Source organism: Cavia porcellus, unplaced genomic scaffold (genome assembly GCF_034190915.1).
Source record: "Cavia porcellus strain 051 isolate PalLab524CR breed Dunkin Hartley unplaced genomic scaffold, mCavPor4.1 scaffold_15, whole genome shotgun sequence".
Classification (NCBI taxonomy): Eukaryota; Metazoa; Chordata; class Mammalia; order Rodentia; family Caviidae; genus Cavia; species Cavia porcellus.
Window position 1 is genome coordinate 70334077 of NW_026947498.1, and position 27280 is coordinate 70361356.

Sequence of the window (27280 nt, forward strand, 5' to 3'; positions counted from 1 at the left end):
TGATCTCATCAATCTTTTATAGTTCAACACATTAAAGCAATGGTGTTTCCAGTTGACTCACCTCTAAATTGTGAAAGTCTCTATTCATGCTGGACCATGTCCAGTTCATAGGAGCCACCCGAAAATGCAAAACACATGAAAACCTAAACTAAAAACAGATTTATAGCCAGGATATAAGATTCAATAAGTAAGAGGCTGTGGATAATATCACACATTGGGAGCATGAGCTCATTTCTGCTTGGAAAGGATTGAGACATAATTCTGTTGCCTCACTCAAAGCCATTCTGGAGTTATTTCCAACTGATGATATTTGACCTTTTGAGATCACATACAACTGTGGAAATTCACTCAAGGCTTTGTAATTTTTTCCACAAAAAATGCTAATGTGCACATTTCTAAAACAGCTATATGTAATAATATCAGAGGTATTCAGGAGTTTCTCTGAGGATTTCAAGTTAAGATTCCTCTTCTAACATAACTTAAAGCCAGCCATGCACATTAGAGTGTCCAGTTCCTTCTCTTGCAGAACGCTGAGGATCCTGGAAGTTGCTGGCTAACTGGGGATGGTAAGTCCTTATTTGAAGAAAGCATGGGGCATAGTGAAAATGGAATTGAGCCACAATCTTTGCCTTTTCCATAGCAGCTTTAAATGTATCTGCAGTCTTTGCTTTAATCAAAATAGCTTAATTTAGGAAAGAAAAAACCCACTTATCTTTATGAAATTCTATTGCTTCCTGAATATTTTTCTTTCTAAAGGAGAAATATAAACCATCTGTTCTAAAGATCTCAGTTTGACAGCCTAGCTGGTGTCATGCTAGGATTCAGATATTGCTGGGCATGACAAGGCCGGTATGATTGATGTGATAGGTCTGCTGATAGCAAGGATTAAGAGAGCCTTTAGAAGGATCTCTTAGGGAAGAAACAGTGGCTGGGGACAATGTGCCAAGTATGTGAGGTGTGAATTTTATAATGCACTACCATGTCAGTTACTTATTTGCCCATAGCCCCCCTGGATATATGTCTGATTCAAGAAGAGAAGCAATACTATTAGTTAAAATCTTAACAACAGTTAAAATCTCTATAAATCTTAGTGGCAGGTGCTTGTGGCTACTTAGGACTTCTTGCCTGGAGAATCACTTTTAGGGAGCAAAAGGAGCAAGCTTAAGTAAATCAGAAGTAAAGAAAGTTAATGCCCATGGAAGCAGCCCTTGGATAATAACAGGTGCAGGATTTGGTGAGGAAGAAGCCTTTAGCCATTGATGGATGGGTAGCCTCACCCTTTGGTCTGAGTTAATTCTAAAATGTGTTCTATGTTTGTTTTCTTGAGTTTCCCAGCAGCACTGGGATCCAAGGAGTAACTGATTGGACAACACATCCTTCGTTAGCTTTCTTTTCATCATTATTTTATTCTTTGTTATGTAGATCTAGAAAGTCCCCCCAGAAATCCATGTGTTCAGAGGATGGACTTTTTGAAGGTGACTGAGTAATGTAGGCTCTAACTCCTCAGTGGATTAATCCACTGATGTGATAGTAATTTGCTGGCAATACTGGGAGGTAGCAGAAACATGAGGGGCACCAAGTTGAAGGAAGTAAATCATGAAGACATGACCTGGGGCTGTATGTGGTCCCCAGCCTCTCCCTCTCTGGTTTTCTCACCCTCTCTGATTTCTGGCCACCACAAGGTGACTGGCTTTCCTCCATCAAACCCTTCCACAATTATGGCTTGCCTTTTAGCAGGCTTAAAGCCATGGAGCTAGCTAACCATTGACTGACCCCTCTGATACCATGAGCAAAAGTAAACCTTTCCTCCTTTAAATTAACTTTCTCAGGTATTTTGTCTAGTAATGAAAGGCTAACACACTCTTCTGTGTCATTTTTTATCATTCCTGGGATTGCCTCTCAGATGAACTATTTGCACTTATATACCAGGAATTTTCCCTGGAGGGAAATTCCATACCTAGATTAGTACTGAGCATGTATACAAGGCAACATGGCTTTTTTAAAAAGTCATATTGACCTATATTCAAATTCTTTCTCACCAATGACATTGAATAATGTAATTTCTCTCAGATTGTTTCTTCATCAATAATATGGAGATAAAGCACAAATAAAGTCTGATAAAGATTTTAAAATGTATGTGAAAGGTTGTATATAGTAGATTGCACATGGAGCTTAATAAATATTGGCTACTATAATTAAGATGGTATTATAATACTGTTGACATAGCATGGACTAGGTAGAGGATAAAACTATTTTCTACCCTGAAGTGACTACTGAAACAGGTTACTTTGACAGATGTGCTATGAAGACTGTCATTCTGGTGAATACCTATGATTTAATAATATTAATAGCTTACAGTAAACACTGTCACAGGAGGAAACTGTTAGACACCAATAGTTGACTTAGAAGATGAGCACTTAGAAGAGAAAGGTTTGTGCTGGTATTGTTTGGACAATTGAATGCAGGTGTCTTGTGCTATGGGTGAATAGTTTGGGAATGACAATGTGCAATGTGAGTACTATTGTTGCCCCCTGATTGATGTGTTTTGAAATTTTTTTGTAGTCTTTTTTTAAAAAAATTTTATCCTTGAAATAAAGTGAATTTGAAAAAAAAAGATGCACTTGTGCTTAGTCATAACTTAAGAAGTTATTATCAAAAACTTCATATCTGTGCCCAGTATACACTTCATGACTAATTTTTTTAGCTTTATTCATTCAGGGATACTGAGATTACTTCTGATTTCAATCTGGGTTCCCAATGTAGGAAATCTTTTCACTTTTGTAATTTTTTTTTTTTACCAGTACCTGGGATCGAACCCATGACCACGTGCTTACAAGGAAGGCACTTATGCCACTGAGCTAAATCCCCAGCCCCTCACTTTTGTAATGTTTACAAACTTAATTTGTTATTTAGGACCTGCCAAAATTAGGTTCCTTCCTCTGACCAGTTTAGACCCTATTCCTAGGCAAGATAGATTTCTTTGTTCACACTAAAGAAAAGCTGATATACCAAGAGACTGAGGCAAATTAAGCCTTCATTCATTCTCTCATCCTGCTGAGTTACAGTGCCAGATTCCACCTGCAGTGTTTCTGCCTTTCAAACTTTTAGATCACAGAAGGGATTGAGATGAGGGGCCACAGTAGCTAGAAAGGCAGGCAGTAGGCAGGGTTGCCCACCCACTGCAGGTGCAACCCGGTGATTTGGGTAAAGAATTTGTGTCAGCCCCTTTAATTGCTTCACTGTAGGCAGAAATTGAGGCTCACGGTGACTTTCTATCATAGTGCCCTTTTATCTTTAGAAACAAGAAGACAAATTGCTCATCAGTGAGTGTAGAGAGATACATACATCCAAGCTAGTGTGATTTGTTTTTTAGCAAAAACTTCTATGCGGAAATAGTATTATGGGTAGAAAGGCTGACCCAGTGACTCGGCACATCTGGTGTTAGAACAATGCTCCTGGCCTGTCCACCTCATCTGCTACTTCAAAAAAGACAAATCTGGACAATCGTGTCAGAAGGTCTTACTCTCATGCAAGGGATTTTCCCTGAAGGGTCCCATTTCATATGTGGTGCTTCAGAAAACTCTGTTGATGTTGCTTCTTTAATACTAATATCTGGGAACTTCTATAGTTATTACTTCTCGGGGCCACTTGCATTAAGTGATTTATGCTCATGTCTTAGTATTAGACTGTGAACTCCTTGAAGGGAGAATTCATAACTGATCTATTTGTATACACCCAGAAACCAGCAGAGCTCCTGGATAGAGATATCAGGTTTAGGAAAGCAAATAAACAAATCATGAAATATTTATCTGAAATGCAAATTCAGCTGACTGTCTTATATAATATTTGGAAACCCTATTCTTGGCATGCGACTAACCTCAATAAATATGGACAAGTGAAGAAATAAAGGGTGACGAATTGGTGAAAACTTGATTGACCATGTAAAAGACCATCTAAATTACCCCTCACCATTAAAACACATCGAAACTGTCTGGCTAGTGTTCTTCCTGTTAAAATGTAACAGTCCAGGGGCTGGGGGTTTAGCTCAGTGGCATAAGCACCTGCCTTGCAAGCAGGCGGTCGTGAGTTCGATCCCCGGTATTGATAAAAATGAAAAAGACCAAAAAAAAAAAAAAAAAAAAAAAAGTAACAGTCCAGTCTGGCTTTGGGTTGAGATACGTCTTCAGTGCAGGTTCTACAGGCTGCTTTTATTCAGTATTCACATGGGAAGAATACTAATATCCTGATATCATAGGTGTTTTGTTCTGACAATTTTACATCTCAATTCCATACATTTCTGATTTCATATGTTTATTAGTGTGTATCGGTTGTACAAGAAAACTGACTTTGGATGGTGTGTTGGGCTCAGCCATTCCGAAGCACAGTCATCTCTGTATCTTCCTTTAAAATTGCCAAAATTCACTGCATTTTTATTCCAGTCGAACCCTGGGGTTTTGAGTAAAGTCATTCACCTTGATTAAACCATCAGGACCAATTCTGTTTGGGAAAATAGATATTTGGGAATAGTTCACTTAACAGTTAATCTTAAGAAAGGCAATATGTAAACAACTCACTCCAAATGAGTTCTGCTGCTGTTGTCCGACTAACTTTTCCTCTATCTGCTGACTGCCTGCCCCCCACCCCCAGGCTCCCTTCTCCTTCCTCCTCTACTGTTCAAACCTGGCTGAGCCAGGGGCACCCAGAGACCTTGCCAGGGCACAGACTTTTGGGCTTCCACCCTCACACTCAGATCCAGAGGTCCAAGGTGCAGCCTGGCATTCTGCATCTCTGACACTGTCCTGGTGCTGCTGCTCCTCCTGCTGTCGGCCTTCTGTGAACCACTGGTCTAACTATACCACTCTTTCCTTTTCTTCATCTTCTTGAGATCTTTTTTTGGGGGGGGGGTTGGGGAGTCTAAGACAGGGTCTTGCTACGCTGTTCAGATTGGCCTTGAGCTCCCTCACAATGTGAGCCCATGCTGGCTTCCAACTCATGGTGATCCTCCTGCCTTATCCACCCAAGTGCTGGGTTTATAGGCGTGTGCCATCATGGCAGCCTTCAGATCATATTTCACGTCTCACAATTTTTTCTGTGTTCCCAGAACAGTATGATATGCAAATGCTGCTTTTTAATTTCCTGACAAATCCATTGTAAGTTGAAAATATCATAGGTCGAAAATGTATTTTTAAAAATTTAAAATGCCATATTAGGGATTGAACCCAGGGGTGCTCTATCACTGAGCTGCATCCCCAGCTCATTTTATTTTTTATTTTGATACCAAATCTTACTAAGTTTCCAAGACTTCCCTCAAACCTATGATCTTCCTGCCTCAGCCTCTGAGTTGCTGGATTCCAGGAGTGCACCACCATGCCCAGCTCAAACTGTCACGCCATAATTTAGTTATGCGAATACTGAAGAGTATTGATTGTTTTCCACTGAGATCGTGAGCCTGGCTAATTGAGAGCTGCAGCTCGCATCTTACTATGCAGGTTATTGCACTGTAAATCTCCAGCTCTGGCAGTGACCAAACTTCAAAATCTGAAGTTAGTTTCTAGTAACTGGAAATGCTTCTACATCACTGTAAAAATACAAGTGAAGCCACTGTAAGCTGGGACCACGTGTAGTAGCAGCCTCCCTCTAGCTCGACCTGCAAGATTATTTATCACAGTGTGCTCTCACTCCCCGCTGGTAGACGTTTACTCACACTTCGTGTTCAATGTAGTTTAGCATTCTGCTGACATGGGACGCAGAGATCTCCCCATCTATTTCAGCTATGTATGTGTAGAGAAACTGGAAAGTGCTGAAAGGGATCCGGGGAGGCCCACCAGCATTGTCACAGGATAAAACTTCACAGACTATCTTGAGAGTTTTGGCAATGGTCTATAAAACAGGAAGATAAAATGAGAAAGTCACTCTTCCAGGCTCGGTTCCCGAGATCAATTCAGATACAAGTGCTCCCATAAAATGAAGTCATGACGTTAAGAATCTAGAAAGTTTGACGTTTTTACACTCAAATGTCATTTAATTCATTCTAAAACCATTAAATAGCTACTAGATATCTTTTTTCTTTCCTTTCTCTGTTGGAGGGCTATCTCACGGAGTTAAATTTATGGACCGTGGTATACTTTTAATATATATTTGTCACTTTAGTCAGAATAACCTCTGCAGGTGGGGAATTGGTTTTACATTCTATATGTTTAGAATTATTTTTTTTTATTATTGCCCTCCAATTATTTCTGTTTTTTTGTTTTGTTTTGTTTTGTTTTGTATTTTTTTGTACTGGGGATCAAACTCATGACCTCATGCTTGCCAGGCAGGAGCTTACACCACTGAGCTAAATCCCTGGTATCCAATTTTATCTGTAAAGGGCTAAGGTAACTCACCTAGCCCATAATCCAGGAAGGTTCTTGGCATAATGCCATAGAAGAGAAGATGATAAGAATCACATACCTGTAGGTACAGCTATAAATGCTGGAAAGTGACCCTGCACATCAGAATCTACCCATTTTTCTTAAATCACGTAGTCTGAATTCCATAAGAGTAACTCTGGTGTTCTCGGGGGAAATGAATAGATGTTGAGTGCCAGAAGTTTTATTTGAAGAGTTGCACAGAAGGAAATGCTCTTGCCCAATCAACTTAAATATTAAAGACGGTGCTCAGAATGGATCCTATGTCTTTAAATATATCTAGCCCTGGCATATACCTAGGAGTGAAGAGAGTCAGGAAACGATAGGATAAAGGAAAGGAATGATTTAAAAGGCTGTTTAGCTCTGAATTAGCAAGGACAGGTCAGTACATATGTCTTGGTGGTTTCCCAGAACTGATGAGGTGCAGATCCCTTGCACACCCTCAGAGGAAGTCAGTCCTGAGCTATGAACTCAGGGGACCTGTGGGGAATGTCTCCCACTACCACCACTGGCCAAAGAGTACTTCTCTTCCCTGGCAGACGGCGCTGCTGTTCTGCTCTCATTGTCCTCCTGGATACACTGTGTGTCTAGGTGCCTTTTTAATGGTGGTGGCCACAACTCAGGGCCACCAGGTCTGTGTGTCAAGACACATAAGAGGGTGAAGATAAACTTGCCCATCTTTCTGGCGGGATAGTTTGACTTGATGGTATTTATGTTAATTAGTATTTGTTTTCATTGAGCTAATATTTAAATTTTGTTTATTTCCATTTAACCAACATACTGTAAGAAATAGAATCTCCAGTGTGCAATAATTTAATGTGATGTCAAAGCAACTGGGTTTGCAGCAGGCTCCTTCCATTTACTCTGCCCTGCCAACAGCGCTCTCTCATGGAAGCACTGACAAGTGCTGTATGGAGCATCCTTCAGGGTCCTTCCACCTGCTCTGGAGGGTCAGGAGGTGGCCACACATGAGGCCATCAAGGGGCTGGGCAGGCACGGGCATGAGATGCGGTCGACATGAGATGCCTTGGGGTGGAGCTGAAAGCTTCAGTGTGTGCACTGAACTTCATAATTTCCATCCACACTCACTCTGCTCCTCTAAAAATGCCCTGTACCCTTACTTTCTTTGCTGTGTCATCCTCACCCTTGGGGTGCTGTTATAGGCTAAAGTACCCTTCCCCAGAACCCAAGAGTATGGCTCTACTTGGAGAAAGAACTTTAAAAAGTGAATGAAAAGATAACAGCATGTAATATATTAACTATTCTTCTATTATTTTGTTATTAAATTGTTTTACCTTTTTTCCACAAAATAAAATGTTTAAAAAAGTGAATGAAGTTAAAATGAACTCATGAGGATGAGCCCTGACCCATATGATCCAGGTAATTATCAGAAGAAGAGACCAAGACAGAGTGAGACCAGACACAGGGCTCAGAGGGACACCGTGGGAATGAAATGCTGACACCTTGATCTCAAACTTTGGGTCCCCAGAACTGCCAGAGAGTAAATGGCTGCCAGTTACACGGTGCAGTGTGTGAGGCTTCATGAGAGCAGCCCTGCAGGCTCTGCACAGCAGGAAATTTCAACCCCATGGGCCACTGTTCACTGACTATTCAAACAACAAGCCTTCAATTCTGATGTCTTCATAGGGTTGTAAATATTCTTAAAGATTCAATAAGTCTAAAATAGAGATCTTTATTCTCTTGCATAAGACTCCTTGTCAGGTGGAGACCCGTGCCACAGTGGTAACCCCAAACATCCTGTTTCATATTTAAACCTGGATGTGTAAATCTCAGAAGATATATTGCCTGCTAACACAATGTAGGTCATCCTTCAGGCACACGTTTATCCATCCCACAAACTTTCCCTTGTAATTTTTTAATTCAACTTCTTTTTTTCTTTCTTTTGGTATACAGTGCATTATTATAGATTGTAGGTACAATTTCTTTTAACCAAATGAGTAGATCTACCACTCAAGTACTGTATTTCTGCTATAATCAGGTTTATCACTGAACATCAAAAAACAGATAATTCAGATCAAGTTAGTTATTAACATTACAAATAAATAATCAGAATTTTAAAACATAAGCAAAGCCAGGATTTAGCTCAGTGGTGTAAGTGCCTGCCTGGCAAGTGTGAGGTCATGAGTTCAATCCCTGGTACAAAAAACAAAAATAATTTTTTTCTTTTTTTTTAAACACATCAATTAGAGGGCAACAACGGAACATACATTACGCATTGTCATCCCCAAATCATTCACCCTGAGTGCAAAAATCTGCCTTCTCAATACTTTTTAAATTCTTTTTTTTTTGCATTTCCTCCCCTCCCTTCAACTCTTCTTCTCCTTCCTATTTACAGAAGCTTTGTTTCCAATTTTTTTCCTTTGATTCTTTTTGAAATCCCCTTTCCCTCCTTGTTCCCTTCCCATTTGAACATGTTCGTCCTGCTTCCCAGTGCCTAGCCTCCATTTTGGTCCCTATGGACCCTCAGGGGCTTCCTTGTTACAGTCAGTCTCAGGGGAGCAGGAAGTGGCAGGGTCCAGCTGGAGGCGGCATTCAGAAAGGGATGCGGGGTACAGGTCCCCCTGCCGTAGCATCTGGAACCATGCCCGTCAGAGCCAGAGAGCGCGGGGCTGGAGCCCATGCTCCTGTCAGCAACTTGAGTAAAACTTCTGCCATGGGAATTTCTACTGGGAGTGAACTAGGTGGCACAATGTCACATCTGCCAGGAAATCCTGGGTTTGCATCTCAGCATATACAGATTAACTCGAATTCAAGTTTTCCTTAGGCGGTAGCAATCTGACTGCCTCAGTCCGTTTGGGCTGCTGTAAGAAATGTCTTAGAACAAATAATTTACAGACCGCAGAAATGTCTTACTGGTCTGAGGGCTAGGAAGTCCAAGATCAAGGTACCTTTTTACTATCCTTATATGGAGAAAGGGACAAACAGGGTGTCTCTTTTATAGCCACAAGTCCCATTCCCAAGGGCTGCACACTCATGACCTTGTCACTTTCCAAAGGCCTCACTGCCTAATATCATCATCTTGGGAGTTAGTTTTCAACATACAAGCGTGTAAGGGACGTAAGCTTTTGACCATAACACTGATCAACCCCATGCCTAATTTCTCTCTGACCACCACCAGCACGATACCGAAGGACCCTGCCCTGTCAGAAGGGGAAGGAGGAGGAGGAGAAGGGGAAGAAAAGGAAAGAAAGGAGCGGAGGAAAGGAAAGGAAGGAAGGAAGGAAAGAAGGAAGGAAGGAAGGAAATATTCATCACATGGCTTCCCCTCCCCATTTGGAGGCAGGCAGTCAGAGGAAATCAGCTACTGTGCAGTGCGCCCCCTCAGGGGAGGCTTCCTCCTGCTCTGTGGGGCCCGGGGACAGGAGTAACCAGACATCCCCCAGGTGTGAAGGGAACACCAACGCCTGCAGATGACACAACATGGCAGGGGCACTAGGGCTCCTCAGTGCCACTGTAACAGCACAGAAGTGAGCTCATATGCCCTGACCCACTCCATTTTCCTCTCCTCTTGAAGACAGTAATTTTTTCATTATACAATATTGCTATAAAGGACGACGAAGAAAATACCCATGGCAAATAGTCTCTGCTTTCCTTCTTCCTAAAGAAGTGACTGTGATGAAGATTGCAGGGGAAATTCGTAAGAAAAGTTGGACTACATTATTTTTGCTCCATTTACTCAGAAATAAAAATGTCAGCTCTGTGTTTTAAGCATATTTAAGAAGAAAAAAAGATCATGTTTAGATATGCTAAGCAATTCAAAGTATCTTTTCATACCATTCATTTGAGCATAGTCAATGATTTAATTCTTAAACTTGCATTATTTCAGGGATTTTAAAAATCACATTTGTGATTCATTTCCGAGTCATTTCCTTTAAGTTATAACAGTGCTTAACAAGAGTCAGTCTATAGGTAAGATATTTCAGCTTTCAATGTATATAGCATCTTTGGCTTCAAAACAAGAAAATGACTTTTCTTTTCGTTAAACAGGTCAAATTTGGAAAAGGCATGAATTTGTATGAATACTCTCCATTATGGTGATATCCTGACTATAATCCTCTCTTTTCTTGCTTAGAGGTAGGATCCAACATTTTGGTGTACAATGAGCTTATCTGATAGTTTTCTATAGATTTCTAAAAGTCTATAGTGGTGCTCTTCTACTAGGTATCTGGAAAACGGGAGATTACTGGAGTGACTCCCCTTAAATGCAAAACAATTGCCACAACTTTGATTATATCCGGACTGATTTTTTAATACTAATATGTAAAGAGCTGGCTATGGTATTATTTTTCTTTAATTGGCTCTAAACATTGCAAACAAGCCTAGCTGAGGTATTGATATGTAATCTCTAAAGCCATCAGACATCCTGTTTCCTTGCTTAGTGCTCTCTATAAAAGGTATGAAACACAGTGGCATGTTAGAGCCAGTCAGCCCCAGAATTGTCAACTGGGTATGAGCCTCAAGGTATAGAGGTTATGACTCAAGGGCACAATAGTTTACACATCAAAAACTAAAGCAACAGCCTCCAAAAACAATTTAGTTGCTACCTTAAACGAATTATGCAAATTGATCCTTCTGTATATCCTTAACCCTGCATTTTGCAGAGATGCTTTTCTCCCTACCTGGCCAGCCAGCTCAAGTTACTCACATAATTCCCGCCATCCTCACTGTCACTCATCCTCCAGCCACCCCCTTCTTCACAGGTTAATAAATTCTGGGAGAGGCCTTGATCAGGGCCTTTGTCTGCACATCCTCATGGGGATTAGATTTAGGACCCCTTGGCTGCCCTTAACTTGGAACATGTCTTGGTGTCTTTACTCTTGCGGTGGGTTTCATTGAAGGTGACAGATTGGCATTAACTTGCTAAGATTCCAATAACATCTCAAATGGATTGTAAATATACTTTTTTGGATTGTGAAGAGGACTACAAAAGGGATTACAATAGTTGGATGACTGTACACACTATTTGGGGTTACAATATGGAACCCATAGATAAGCACAGCTGACTCTTCTGTATTGTCAGGAATTATGAATGAAGGGGGTGAGTGACGTAAAAATGAACATGAAACTAATGACTGAAATTAACAAACAATCAAAAAGTCATGCTAGGCCAGACATGGTGCTACAGCCCTATAACTCCACTCAGGATTGCAGGGGGATCACCGTGAGTTTGAGAGTAGTCTGGTCTACAAAAGTGAGTTCAAGACCAGCCTATAGTCTACATAATGAGACCCTGACTCAAAAAAACAAAACAAAACAAAACCCAAAAAAACAAAGAACCAAAAAGCCATATTTCAGCTAACTCTTTCAGAGTCTGACAGTTTTTCTAGCCTCTCTTCTACCTTCTGTGTCCTGCTGACAAGCACAGAAATGATCTGAATTCCAAGGGAAGACGAGGTGTGCTCATCATCAGCCATGGAGAAGACCATGTGTACAGATGCACGGGCCTTCCAGGCCCACAGAAAGCTTTTCCTTTAAGGAAAACGGGAGAGAGAGAGAGAGAGAGAGAGAGAGAGAGAGAGAGAGAGAGAGAGAGAAGGAAAGAAAAGAAAAAGCAAACTTACAACTCCAAGTGAGCTGCAAGCAAGGGCTAAAAACTTCAGCCACTCAATTTCTTCTGTGAAGCGACCCACATTCATCACACTATTAAACAGATCAGTCGGGAGATTCAGCATCTTCCACATCTGGGCCAGCTCCTCTGCATGGATGATCAGTCTGCCACCAACCTGCAGGCAGGGTCAGACACGAGAGAGAGGATGAGGAGGGAAGGGGGGACACAGGGAGAAGCAGCCCCTAGGCTAAGCTTGGGTTCCCCAGCACGCGGACGGGACAGGAGGAGGTGTGGGAGAGGCCAGAGGGCCCTGTTTCTCCAGGGCTTGGTGATGAGCTTGGTGATGAGCTTGCTGAGATACAATCTAATATGTTTTAGCTCCAGGTGTCAGAATTATGGCAAAGGTATGTATTTACATTTTAATTCATTTTCCTGATGCTTTTGTAATCTGCTTTATTCCTGGGTTGTCTCTGTTTAGCACATAGGATAGTCAAAAACAAACACACAGGCAGATGATCACTAATGAGACCTGAGATCACTGATTAGCGGAGACATATGAACAAGATATTGAGTCTTCTGCTCCAGAACCCACCGGATTATTTGTACAAGACTTTGAGGGTATCCCTCCCGTTTTCCTAGGAATGGGCATTTAGCCTAAATGTCTAATATTGCTTCATCTTAGGTTCTGCACAGGAATTCGATGGCAGTAAGAAGATGGGGAGTGGATGGCGGGTTGTTGGCCAACAATTTGATGAGGCCACAGATGCTCCAGTGCAATGCTCAGCACCTTTCCTAGCCCTCTGATTCTGATGAGTTGCTAAGACACTAGGACCAAGGTAGTCGCCAAATCAATCCAGCATCAGACCTCTTTGTATGTGACTGGAGGTCAGGGATGGTGGTGTCTTCCATATCTCCTGGGAATTGGGCAGACCACACATTTTCTCATACTCCGTTCCCCTTCCATTCCCTGGGCAAGTCCCAGGAGGTGTGGCTGTGGAGAGAGTCAGGATTTCCCTAAAAGCCCTATACCTTGTACACAGGATAACAGGGAACTGCAGTCTTCCCCATCTGAACAGATCAGCCACATATTATGGCCCATCAGAGAGATTTCGTTGAGAAACTGCTGTCCTTTCTTTTCAGGAAACAAAAGAGTTAACCCTGCACTAAGCCTCTGACATTCTGCTTGTTTGGGGGGAAATCCACAGGAGCAGCTTTGGGGAGACCTGCAGGGACCCCATGGCAGCTCACCCTCACAGCCTATTCTAAGGAAATGCTTCCTTTTAGATCAAGGTTGAGTGTATTTTAGGTAATGTTCAGTGGCCAGCTGACTGGCAGGGGGACAGATGGCTTTTATCCCACACGCGCCTCAGTGCTGCTGTGAGGACCTCACCCGAGTGTGTAGGACCTTCAACAGCTCAGGCGTCAGTTCTGTACAGCTGGACGGGAGGACTCGCTCCGACCGTTCTCGCACTGGAGGAATCTCTCCCCGAGCCAGGGCCTCAAAGTACCTGCAGGAACGAAAGCCAGCAGGGTGGGGGTGCATCCCATAGTCCAGGGACCCGTGGCTGCCTTAATAATTCCCTCTCCCTTTTCAAAGGACGGGAGCAGAAGAAAAAACATGTATGAAGTGTTTAAGTTTTAGGCACCATGTTCACTTTGTTCATATATGGTGAAAGCCTGATTGTGTTATTTGCCACTTAGAGCATGGTGAACACAAGGGAAATAAACAGATTTGTTCTTCTCTAAGGTGCAGAATAACCAACAAAAGTTTGGCATGCAGTTACCAGGGGCATAGTAGGTCACATCATTCTTTCCCAGGCCTCCCTCAGAAATGTTTTATATACACACGTGGAGACACACAACCTCTAAAGAGAACACATACATATGCATGTATGTGTTTGATATCAGGCAGGGGGTGGGGAAGAGGAGCTGCAGGGGAACTAAAATGACTCGTCCGAGAAAGGGTGCCCTGAAGAGCCCCCAGGAGTAAGGCAGGGTTTCCAGCAGGAGGAAAGAGCTGAGGAGCCTACAGGCTGTGGGGGCGCTGGTGGAGGTCCAGGAGGCCAAATGGTTAAAAACATTATGTGGTGCAGAGAAGCAAAACCCTTCTCTTTTGTCCTTCAAATTTGTCAGTGATGCTTACTCCTCACTGCTTTGTGGAATGGATTTTGTGGAAAGCAGATTGAGGGCTGCATCAGGCTGGTAAGGGATCGAAGGGGGTGTCTGCAGCTGGGAAGGTGCATAGATACTTCTAAGATACAGAGAAAGCTACATGAACTGAAACAGTAACTTTCAGTCCCCTCTTGGGGACCTTGATTGTTAAAGTGCACCTTTAACAACCCCAGAAAGCTCTGGACAGGTCAGTTTTGGGGTAGGTGTGGGTGCAGGGACACCTGGAGGGCCATAAGGACCTTAGGCTTTACTGCCAGACTTGGGGATCAGCTATGCCGTTCTTCAGAGCTGACTCTCCAGGTGAAGAGTGACACTCAGCAATCTGTATCATTGGGCTTTTCAGTGCAATTGGTTAGACAACATGGACATGAACTAGAGTCATGGATTTAGTCCTCCGATTGAGTTTCATTTGCAATCAATTTCACGGTTATGAATAGCAAATTTGTGTTGTCACACATGCCTACTACAGTACAAATAAGTATACGCCCTGCTGGCGCCTGATAGGTGCTTCTTCAGTGACAGCGCGTATGTGGGAAAACTCTTACTTGTGATGAATTAAATACCTATTTTGTCTTGGAAACACTTTGTGAAGTTTTATCTTCTAAAATGCTACAAGTTTGCGAGTCACATAAAATGACCTGCTAAGTGATTTTTTGTGTCAGAACAGGACGATGAGGCTCACGGGTCACGTTCTTTTTCATCATAGTTACAGCACAAACTGATTCTGCCCAGATGCCTAAAAAATTTGTAGCACACCACACAATACAGGAGCAAACAAGGTTACAACAGTGGAATGTTTTCTCCTATAAATGTCAAAGACGATATCAAGAAATGTCACTCTTTTCCTATTCTACAACAGCATGAGAACAACAAAATGCAGTTTTAAAGCTATTGTGTAGTATAAAACAGTCTATATGATTATGCCACAAGAAATAGTCTTCTGATGCTAATGTCTAATCTTAGAGTCTAAAAATTAGAGTGGAAAAACCAAACAGGATTTATTACTAGGCCAAGCGGATGCACTTAGGCCTGTTTGTTATGGCCCACGGACTCACTTTCCTTCCATCCTAAAAGCTGCCTCTTGCCCAGCCCAGGAGCACCTGAGCACTGGCCGAGGCTCTGCGAGGCTGCATGGTGGCATTCTGTGAGTTCTGAAAGGTGTGGGGGCTCCCTGCCCCATCTGCTCAATATATACCCCGTCAGCCTGTCCCTTCCCCAACGCTCAGGCTCCACCTTCTTCCCTTCCTCCCTGTCCCCCTGAAGCACTAGTAAGGAAAAAAAGCAGTCCCAGAAAGGTGCAGCTGGTCTAATTAGCTTTCAGCTCCTGCCTGCAGCCCCAGCCCTCACTGTCCGCTGTCCAGCATTGCGTTTGTCTAAGAAGCAGTCACATAGCTGAGAGATTTCGGTGCCGGCCAGAAACTGTTGGGCCAGGTAGCCTCTCTGGCCTGTGCTCCAGGCACACAGTGTTCAGCCAGGCCTGGCCGGCTGGGTCCTCTCTGCCTCCTCCACCTCCAGAATCCCATGGGACTGTGAGCATCTTTTTGTTCAGGCAACAGATCCGTTCAAAGAAACACTTAAAAAACAATTTCCCCCAAAGACGAGATACAAAGTGTCTTTGGTGAGAGCTAAGGCGAGAGTCGCAGGCTGGGAGGAAGGTGTCTCTCTAAGGAGGGCGCCAGCCTGGGCATCCTGTCCTTTCACCCGAAGGCCAGCGCCAGGTTCCCCCAGGTGCACGGCTGCCATCTAGCGGTGAGACAGGAGAACGAGGTCCAAGTTTAAACCCGGGAAAGGCAAGTTAATTTGCAGCCCAATTTCCCAAGGACCTGCTCCAACTGAAAAGCGTAGTCAGGTGCACGGGTGGGGTGGGTGGCGTGTGCTGGGGCGTCGTGGTAATCTAACTTTTCCTGTTTTCCCTGGACGCTTGGCCTATTGCCTTGGCGTCCTGTTGCTCAGTTTGGCTTGCTTAAGGGAGAGCATCCCATCCTCCTTCAGTTTGACGGCATTATGTGCGGATTTTAAGCACTAAGCAACAAGAGAGCTGAGAAAAATCACAAAGATTATCAGCTTGGACTTTCGGCCCAGAGCCTAGCCTCTGAGGGTGCTGAGGGGGGACAGGGACACGTACTCGGCACCCCACTGGATGAGGTCCTGGGGCTGCGTCCGGATGGCGGCTTTGGTGAACTGCTTCAGCAATTCTGGCAGCTCTGGGGGGATGCATACTTGCCTATCCATCAGAGGCATTGATTGCTTGACCTGTGCAGGAGAAAAAACAAAATAAAATGGGACTCTGACGTAGAAGACGACAGCAATCCTGAACAGGATGTCACCCAGCCTCTGACACTTTCATTTTTACCCCCACAGGACATTAAAAAGTAGAGATCAATAGAAGTAAAAAAAAGTCCCTAACGATATCACCTTCAAATAGTAACTATCTTCTTCCAACTGTTTTCAATATATGTATAAATGACAAGTGAGATTACCCAAAAACAACCTCTTTACGCAACAATACATTATGAGCATCTTTCCACGTTGCTTTAACTCTCATTAGCTGGAAAGGAGTTGTAGAAAAATTTGCTCTGTGAATCCTCTGTGACTTGACATTAGGTTATTTCTAAATAAAAATAATTGATAAGGGTCTGGGGTACAAGCTTAGCGGCACAAGCACCTGCCTGGCAAGCCCTAGGTCATAAGTTCAATCCCCAGTACACCCCAAATAATAGTAATAATAACTGGTAAACAGTCATTTGCTGGTCAGCTGTCTTTATATCTACATGTTTTGATATACTTTAATGGTGAGAGGGAGCGGGGAAGGGAAGAGGGAATATTTTCACGCAAAAAGTTGCAGGACATATTGAAACAAATCACAAAAATCTGTTGATGGTATATGATTCACAAAGAAACAACAAATTAAATGGTTTTGTCTGTTTTTATTAGAAAAAAATAGGCTGCTGACAATCCTGCACAAGTCAAATCTCAGCAGGCACCTTTTGAAGTGTCTTGCTGAGCTTGCAGTGAAATGAGAGAAATCTTCCATTACCAAACAAAGTAAGGCGGACTCCACCGTGGTGAGCAAATGGCGAAATGGGGGCCGACACAGGGGCAAATGCAGATGGCAAGAACCCCAGACTCTGAGATCAATGGCTAGGCAGGGAAGGGCGGGACAAAGGCTGGCCCCGAGAGGCAAATAACCCAACTAAATAAAGGATTCTGTCCTCTTCTGGCCTAAACTTGAGACCTTCGAAGAGATTTCATTCTTGGTGTAAACAACACAGGCTGTAAACCTCTGCCTGTGGTGTCTCTACTGCTGCTTCTTTTGGGGAAAAATAACCCCCCAAGAGTTTGTAGCTACAGTCTTGTTAAAATGTTTAGATTTATATCAAGAGCTGTCTCCTTAGGAAATCCTAAGAAACTAAGGTGGCCTCAGGTCCATGGTACTCTATTACCTTTCGTTTTAATTGTGTCTATTGCTTGCAAGAAGAGAGGGATAATGATTAATTTTAGATTTCACAAGAAATCAAAAAAGTTTTTTGCACAATTGAATTTTACAGGACATTATAGAAGTAATGTAACCACCAAACCTGTAGAAAAGAGAATGAAATTTTAAAACGTACATATACATCCTGAAAAAAATACCTCTGACCAATCTAAAATAAGGCCAAAAATGAAGGAAAAGTGACATAGGAAAAATGAGAAAGTAACAGAATAGAAAATAATCTATATATATTGATCAGAATAAAAAGAAATGATTTTAGGCTGGAACACACTTTTAACTCCAGATAATCAAGAGATTGAGGCAGGAAGATTGCAAGTTTGAACACAGCCTGGTCAATTTAATAAGACATTGTGTCAAATTTTTTTAAAAGTCAGGATGGGTGGAGAGCTGGGAATGTAGCTTAGCACTCCCTGGGTTTCATCCCTAGTACTAGAGAAAGAAAAAAAGAGGAAAAAGAAACGAAGAAAGAGAAGAAATGGTTTCAAACATGCCAATGAAATTACTTAAATTAAATTATTTACAGAAAATTAATTTATAAAATTACAGAAGTTATCAAATTGTATTTTTAAAAATTCATATATTGTCACACCTGAAAAAGCAAAATTTGAAGGTAAAATATCTCTATATAAGCAAACAAAAAAATGTGGACACATTAATACCTGACAAAAGAGACTTCAAGGCAAATCCCTACTAGGCATAGTGTGGTGCACTATTATCATGATGAAAGCTTCAACTATTGAGACAGTTACACAGCTCTCAGGGAGTATGTGACAGTCACCACACGAGGAGTCACTGTTGCTTGGGATCAAACACACACACACACACACACACCCCACATTCAGTATTGTGACAGATACAGGGATGATACACATACAGAACTGGTTCCACCTGGTAGTGGGGAGAAGGCTGTCATCAGGGAGAGAGAACAGGCAGCTCAGCACTGCTAGGAACACCCTAGATTTCAAGCTGGGTGGTATTTTATTCGGGATATATGAAACACAATTTTAGAAGTTGTTTTTGATGACACTCCAGTCCGTTTTATGTAGCACATAGCAGTGTTTGATTTTGCTTAGTGTGTGTGCGTGATAAAAATATGTAACATATATTTTGCCATTTCAAGATTATTTATCAGTGGCAAAAGTACCTTCGTGTTGGTGTGTATTTAGCATCACCATCTCCAGAACTTTTTTCATGACCTCAAACTGAAACTTCATACCCCCTACACACTAACTCCCCAATAACCACCATTCTGCTTTGTCCCCATGAATTCAGCAACCCCATGTAAATAGAATTGTATAACCTTTGTCCTTCTGCATCTAGTTTATTTTACTGAGCATAAGGTCTTTCATCTAGGGATTAAAAACTGGTGGTTAATTTAATGCCAGCTAAATCAGATCAGCATGGTGCTGAGTGTAGATGTTCCACCTGAGGAAAGCTGCCAGCATAGAGACATGGAGAAGATGAGTGAGGCCTTGTGGGGTCTCCTATGTGTTGCTGTTTGAGCCGTTGGTTCTGCTGGAGGAGCTCATCCTGACTACTTCCTGTGAGTTTGACCACTGTAATTGGAGCAGCTTGGGACCTCGCTGGTGAGAGTGGCTGTGGTTCACTTTGGGGAGCTCTGGTCCTTACATCGAGCATCGCTTCCTGGCTCCAGAGGGGAAAACGTGCGCCATTTAATTTCCAGGACAAACTCGTCATGCTGGCTTCCTGGCATGTACTCAACTGCTCTTATTGTTGAAGGAGCTCGGGGCGTCCGTGTTGCTGAGGATGGCTGTGGTGCTTTTCAGGAAAGCCCTGGTCTTTATTATGAGCATGACTTCTTGGATCCAGTGTAGAACCTCAACCTACCAGCACAGCTCCTTAACCCACTGGTATAGACTTGCTAGCTTCCCCCACTGACTTTTGGGCTTTCTCAGCATCCGTAAAACATACTGGCATGAGTCCTTCTCGTGGGCTCTACATCTCCAGCTGGACTCGTGGGAGGCATTGTCATGGGCTCTAGGTTTTCATCTGGACTCATGCAGGACACGGCTGTGGGATCCAGGCCCTTGGCTGAATATTCTGGGTGCTTAGTGTTGTGGATAGAGTTCCTGCACTTTCTTGTGTTAACTCTAGGTGACCATCATAAAGTAATATTATAAATTCTGTGTCCTGATTATAATTGTTCTCCTCACAACCCCTGACTACAACATCATCTATATTAAGGCTGAATAACATTCCTTTGGATATATCATTTTCTGTTTATCCATCTGTCCATGGACTTTTGGGTTGTTGCCAATTTTGGCTATTGCTGCTATGAACAAGGATGTACACTTATTTGTTGGAGGCCTTGCTCTCAATTCTGTTGGGCATGTAACTATAAGAGGAATTGCTGTATTGGATGGTAATTGTACTTGAAGTTTTTGAGAAGCTGGCATACTGTTTTCCACAGTTTGTACTGTTTTACTCTATTTGACTGGATCTTTATTTGTTGTACAATTATCTGATGTCTATCCTGATAGTTGCAAAAATTCTAAATAAATGAAAAGATGGTCCAAACCTAATCAAACAAGTTTCTATGACAAGAATAACAGTGATAACTTTTGGTCAATCAATACAGAACAAACTCAGGGAAAGCTTTTACTTCACCTTTTTCTGACAACTTTTATGTGAGCAGTCTAAATTTGGGGCACAGAATAGCTAGTGAGTTTTCCATATTATTATCTTTCCTCAGTGCTTAGTCCTTCTTTAACCCTTTGCATTTTTCTCCTCTTGTCACTCTATTGTTTCCTTGAAAGTGCTAAATTATACCTATTCATTTCCTGCAACTACTATACCAAGCATCATGATAAATATTGTATGTACATTTTTCTTTTCTCTCTTACTATTCAAAATGCTCCCCATGAGGTTGATGGCACTATCATCATTTTACAGATGATGGGTGTAAGAAAGGAAATCAAATTTTTCACCTAACTAATGAGTGATGGTGGCAGAACTGGAGCACATGCGGAGCTTGATGAGGGAGAGAGGACCCATTAGACACGACAATCCTTGTTTCTGGGGCCTCTGTCCTCTGATGAAGTACGCTCTCCTTGTGTTTGTTTGGCTCAGCACTGTTTGTCTGCTTCCTTCCGTGACTCCAGAACTTCCTTCCATAAGCAAGCGTTAGCAACCTTCCCCAAAATGTCTCCAGCACCTGGGTTCAGCTCTCTCCGTGGTTTTTCCTGAGGAACTCACACGTCCTCATGGCTCCGTCTACCACAAAATCATGCTGATTAAACTTGGTTGTCCATCCGCTTCATACTCCCAATGGCTTCCAGGATGAGCATCTGCTGGGACACATTGCCCATCTCCCCACCAAGTCCCCCACCCAAGGCCTTTCCTTCTTCCCCTCCCTTCCTCTCTATCTATCCCTTTCTCTCTCTCTTCCCTTCTTATCCTTTCTCATCCTTTACTCTTCTTTTTCTTCCTCCTCTCTCCTTCCTTCTCTTCTTCCTCCTCTCCTTCTTTTATTCCTCCTCCTCCTTTCTCCTCTTCCTTCTTATTCTTTTCTCCCCTATTCCCAGGACCAAACTCCGGACCTTATGCATGCTAGGCAAGTGTTCTACCTCCCTCCACTCTATACTCCCAAACCCCAAATCGTTTTCTACACATTATTTCTACCACCATTATTTCAGTCCTCTGGCTTCACAGCTTTGCAATCATCCGTTCTTTTCAACCTGTTGAATCTCACTACATCCCATCGGTGCTGCCTCTGAATTGTGTCTCCATTTCATGGCTACGTCTGTTCCTCTTTTTCTGGCTCAGCTCCTCATCACCCACTGTGCAGCCTACTGACTGGGATCCTTGTTTCAGGTCCTCCTCTGCTCCATCTTGTCCAGGGCAGCCAGATCCATCGTCTCTGCTACTTTCAATAGACCAGAGAACCCTGCTCAGGAAAGAGCAATCAAATCCTGACTTCTAAGGTCTGATGATTAGTGCACACCATTTCAAACTACGATTTCTTATGATTAGTTATCAACACAGATTTCCAACACAGTCAGTCCACTGTGGCCATGTTCCAAGAATGTACATGTCCAAAGCTTAACACTTTCTTACCCTGTTGAGAACTGTACTTTACCCTGGTTTTCTCTCTTTCGCTCAGCAGGTTGTTGTTGTTTGAAATGTCCCTGCCCTTCTTTCACCACTTCAAACATTATACATCATCAAGGCTCATTTACGTCCATAAGGTGCTTTCCTTAAAAACAAGTGGCACCAACTACTGTTTGTAGTACACATTTTTTTACCATTAAATCCTATTTTGCTCTCTACCAATGGCCTCAGGGGAAGGGGCTTTAGGTGTACCACAAGAGATTTATGGTTATAAAATTTTTATAGTGATGCAGAATTTACAGCCATTTTACAGTCATTCTCAAGTTTACAACAATTGAAATTATATGAAAATATTGTTTGACACAATCAGTAAACTTCTTGATTTTAGTCCTTAAGGATTATGAGCTTAAGGTTTCGTGTATGACGTGAGCTATCTGCTTCTATAAGACCTTGCCTTTCATCCATTCCGTTAAAATGTTGCCTATAAGTGATTGTTGCAATGCATTTACTAACAATTATCATCTTTGCTCATATGTGTTTAAAAAATGTGATTGTCCCTTTGATCTAATTTGCTACTATTTTTTCACATTATTTTACAAAGGAGGCAACCTGCTTTCATCATCAGCATCATCACTTATCTACTAAAAATAATTTTGTTCATTTTTCTTAGTTGTGACTTGACTTGTGCTTTTATTCTTGGCTTTTGATGTTAACATATATCCAAAATATTTGGGGTTTTTATAATGCCTTGCTTATAGAATTAAAAATAATGTTTTCTTCTAAAAACAAATGACCATGGAAATAATTCCATTGACCAGTGGACACTCTGGGACTTTACTATCTTGTAAAAACCATTTTTCAAAAATATTTTAATTATATAGTACTTGAAATAAAAACCATTGTGTTGAAAGTCTGGCACTTAATAATTAGATATTTCCCAAGCTACCCTCTTACTAAATGCTTAATTTTTAAAAAATATCATGTGATTTATTTTAAACAATTCTTAAGAAAGGACAGTATTGAAGATTAAAATGGTGCAGCAGAAGTACAATTGAGACCCTAGAAAATGATGACTTAACAAGGAGCAAGATAAGAAGAGCTCCTGGACCCAAGAAAGAGTCAGTAAGAAAGTCAAAGATTGTGGATGTGCAGAAGACAATCCAGAGAAGCAGTGTGGAGCACTCACTGGCTTCTGGGAGGAAGATCTAGCTCCACAAGAACAAGGTAAGTCTAGACAGGGCTGGAAGCACCCAGGATAAAACGTGGACTGGCGGTGGTATCCCAGGAAAAATTTACATTATTGTAAGCCGCAGATGGAATGCTGAGTTTAGCTCTCAAAGTGACTCTACATGGCAGAGCAGCTTTGGAGAAGAAATCCACTGCAGTGCCCATGTTTAAGAGTGATTGAAGCCATTTTGAGAAGGAGTTTTTTGTTTAAGACTGAGTTACTCTGGGAGTCAGAAGTTAGGGAACGACTGCATTTCAGGACCTCGGAAGTCACTCTGCTGTGGTGACTGGGAATGTGACTACCACAGGAGACAGTTGTGGAGAGAGGGAGGGTTAACCACAGACCCCTTCAGAAGAGTAAGCAGCAGGAGGCTCAGGCTGTGGAGACCACACTGGTCTCACCCTCTAAGGTGAGGAGCTAGGCTGCTTGTGTATGCTTTTATGAAGGGCTGAATCTGGAAGTGTTGCGACTGAATCCAGTGGACTGCTGACCTCTCCTCGCTGTTACATCCAGGACAGAACTCAGTGATCTGTTTGTTTTCTCCCTTCACCAATATGATCAGTACTATGTTCTGCCTATACATTTATCATGTCCCTGGGTAAATGGACAGAGCTGCTCTGGAGCAAGAGGGGGACCTCATATACTCACAGTCTGCAAAACTACTCAGAGATAACAGTGGATCACGATACACAAGTGCTCACAAAAAAATACTAATAGCTCCTGAGGTAAATACAATCTTGAGGCAGATGACATACCATCCACTGACCTCCCACCCCAGTGGGAAAGGTGGGGAAAGACTCAGTACTATGTGGAAATGTAACAGGCCCCAGGGGTAAGTCACTATGGCTACCCCACATCTGATGGGTGCTAACACTACAGAGCTGGAAACCACCCACCAAACACATCAACATGTAGGAGATTTTTAGACTCACTTCTTTCTCCTTTTTATTTTTTCCTGTTCTCTTCTTTTTTCTATTACTTTTACCTAATTATATTTGCTTTTTAAACTCTTTTATTGGATTTTTTTTACCTGTTTTCTCCTTTTCATCTTTATTTTAAAAATATTTTTCCATTTTTCTACCTTTTCCATCATCATCATCAATATCATCATCATCATCAATAGTATCATCATCATCAATATTATCATCGTCACTATGAACTTCTAATAATTTTTAGCTGTTTAGTTTATATTATTATTGTAGATTACTTTTTTATTGTTAGTGATGGTATAGTTGTTGCTTTCAGTTTCCTTTACTGTATGTAATATTTTGTTTGTCTTTGTACTGTTGACATTACTGTAGTTCATGTTTTCCTCTCTGAGTGGTGCTGGGACTCAAGTCCTCAAAAGAAGGATGGACTCCAAAATGACTTTTAAATACAAACAATAGAGGTATCCATACCAACAAATACATAACTCAAAACAGAAACACAATAACTGTGGGGAAAAAACCCAACAGGACCCATCCAAATTTTCATAATTCACTAAAATGCATTTAGTAACTGAATGTAAAGATATAGAAGTGGATAAAATACCAAAGAATTCAAAAGACTAGTTGAGATGATTATTATTTGTATCCCTTATAAATTTATTAAACAGCTAAATTAATTAGAGAAGACACTGAAGGACATAAAGGAGCCATTCAACACAGAGATTCTGAAGAAGAACTGAACAAACTCTGGAAATGAAAATTACCATAAATCAAATCAAAACTTCAGTGGAGAGCCTTGCCAACAAACAGGACCAGGTGAAAAGCAGTGTTTCAGGGCCTGAAGTAAGGCTGAGGAAAAAGATTCCCTCCCATTGGGAACAAAATATGCAGAAGCCCTGGGACATGTTTATAAGACAAAACTTTAGGAATTTGGCAGAGAGAATTTTTTTAGGGAAACAATAACAGAAAACTTCCTAAATTCTGGGAAAGATACAGATATCCAAGTACAGGAAACATTTAGAATCCCAAACAGACACAATCAGAAATGTGCTTCTCCTTATCACATTATAGTTGAAATGATGTTATGGCTTATATCTAGATGTCCCCCAAAGTCTCATGTACTTGTAAGTGGGGCTTTTCAGAAGTAGCTGCAATATGGGTTGATTCATGGATTGGATTACCATGGTTCTGGGGTTGGCTGAATGCATTTACCAAAAACAGAAGCCCACTCAGGGTATGGGTGGCATCAACCAATCAGTTTGTGGCCTGGGTAAAATATAAAGGGACAGAGGGTAGGTGAGCTTTGTTGCTTCCTGCTTGCTGTGCCTTGAACTCTTTGGCCTCTGCCATGTTCTTCTGCCATGCCACCCTGCCTTGGAGCCTGCCAGTTATGGATTAAAATGTTGAAAATATTAAAAGCAATAAGGAAAAAATTCCAAGTCACTTAGAGGGAAATTCATCAGAATAACTTCAGACTTCTAAGCAGAAATACTAAGGGCCAAGAGAGCCTGGAATGATGTAGTCAAGCCCTAAAAGAAAATACCTGCTGATCTAGCTACTAGATCCACCAAAACTATCCTTCCAAACTGAAAAAGAAATAAAAAACTTTCTGTGGTAAACATAAGCTAAAGAAATTCACAACCACTCAGCCAGCATTACAGAAGACACTTAAAGGGGGGCTGGGAATTTAGCTCAGCGGCATAAGCCCTGCCTTGCAAGCAGGCAGTCGTGAGTTCGATCCCCGGTACCGATAAAAAAGAAAAAGCAAAGCAAAACAAACAAACAAACAAACAAAAAAACAAGACACTTAAAGGAAGCCATTATGGCTGTCATTTGAATACAAAAAAACATAAATGGTGGTGAGGATGAGGCAGGGGGACCAGTCTACACTTCTGTGGGAATGTAAATTAGTACAGAAATCAGTATGGAGGCAAAAAATCAAAAAATTAAAAAAAGAGCTACCATTTGATTCAGCCATACACTCCTAGATACCATATTTCCCTGAAAATAAGGTTTAACTGGAAAATAAGCCCTACCATGGTTTTTCAGGATGCCCGTAATATAAGCCCTAACCACAAAATAAGCTCCAGTTAAGACTGTTGGCCAGACGAATGCATTTAGTACATCTGTCGCAACACATGCTGGATGTATTGAATTACAATATTAATATATAACTGAATATAAATGTTATTGACATTGATACTTAAATAATAATATCAGTTACAATGAAGTATTTGTAAATATCCAAATGGGTGCCTTTGGCCTAGTGGTAAATGCCTGTGTAGCAGATGAATCCAGGACAAATCACCAGTCAGGGTCCAGACTCAACCAGGAGTAACATGAATACTTGGTAATGAACAGATAAGATTGTGTCTAATATGAATCTATATATCCAAGGCATCATGTGTTGTAATGGACATACTTAATGCACTCACATGAAACAAAGAAACATTTTCTGAATTTTGGTGCCCGTGAGTTTTTCTTGCTGTTGTTGGTACCATCATTCTTAACTGTCATCTTTTTTGTTGCTGCACCTGCCTCATAAATCTTCAATTATTACTTCATTTAATGGAAACTGTAAATTCTATCCTGCAAGAAGTCGTGATTTGGGTGAAGAATTCATGGAATAAAATCAATGACAGCTGTGTTACCAATGCACTATGAGCAAGCACCAGGTTGTGAGTTCAATCCTGGTACCAGAAACAAAAATAAGACTGGTGGATCTGCTGGGTTTATTATCTGAAAAAAAAAAAAAAAACCCAATCAACCTAAATCCTATAGAAATTTGCAGTGCTGATACACTAGTGTCGTGTTCTTACAAAAATCTTAAACATGGCCCATGAGAGAATCCCAGTAAAATAAGATAGAAACCATCTGTTTTCTTAGGCTCCACCACTGCAGATACCAAATAAAGACATCAGAGTTGAGAAAGCCAGAATCTGAGATGTCTGAAAGATGTGTGCAATTTACCTGCCTATGGGAAATATTTTCTAGCGGTACAAGCTCCCTGCAAGGAAACTAGACTGAAAAAAATCTGTAAAACTTACTGCTTTGGCACACAAATTCTTCTTTTGAACTTCTTGTGAAAAGCAATGTGCTGGTATTTAACTTCTCCCAAACTCGCAGCTCCAAGGTTTACTCTCTCTTCTCTACTCAATACCAACGCAGCACCATCACAGTTAGTTTGAATTTGTACTTACTTGAAGCTTTAAAAATTTAGAAACGAAAAGCAATAATCGCTTATCTCCAAAAATCCTTAAAATCACACTTTGCATACACTTCTTTATGCAACTGCTTACCAAATATTTACAACCACTCTCCTGAAGCTAACTAAAGTCACATGATTGATAAACAAAACCAACTCTCTTCCATAATTGGCTTCTACCATTCTGCCTGAGAAACAAGCACGTG

At 41.6% G+C, this 27280-nt stretch overlaps 1 protein-coding gene across 4 annotated transcripts in view; it reads right to left on the reverse strand.

Annotated features, from left to right (window-relative positions):
• Positions 1-4164: 4164 nt before the first annotated feature.
• Positions 4165-27280, reverse strand: part of LOC100713338 (ropporin-1) — a 32818-nt gene continuing 9702 nt past the window's right edge. For 2 of the 4 annotated variants that reach the window (XM_063225105.1, XM_063225104.1), the window contains 5 exons: positions 16274-16401; positions 13367-13484; positions 11990-12151; positions 5705-5880; positions 4165-4497 (listed from right to left, as the gene is read on the reverse strand). In XM_063225105.1, coding sequence (XP_063081175.1) covers positions 4431-4497; positions 5705-5880; positions 11990-12151; positions 13367-13484; positions 16274-16389 — 639 coding nt within the window. In that variant the 5' untranslated portion in view covers positions 16390-16401 and the 3' untranslated portion in view covers positions 4165-4430. The remainder of the gene's footprint in view (positions 4498-5704; positions 5881-11989; positions 12152-13366; positions 13485-16273; positions 16402-27280) is intronic. The other 2 variants (XM_063225106.1, XM_063225108.1) reach the window with 1 other exon arrangement.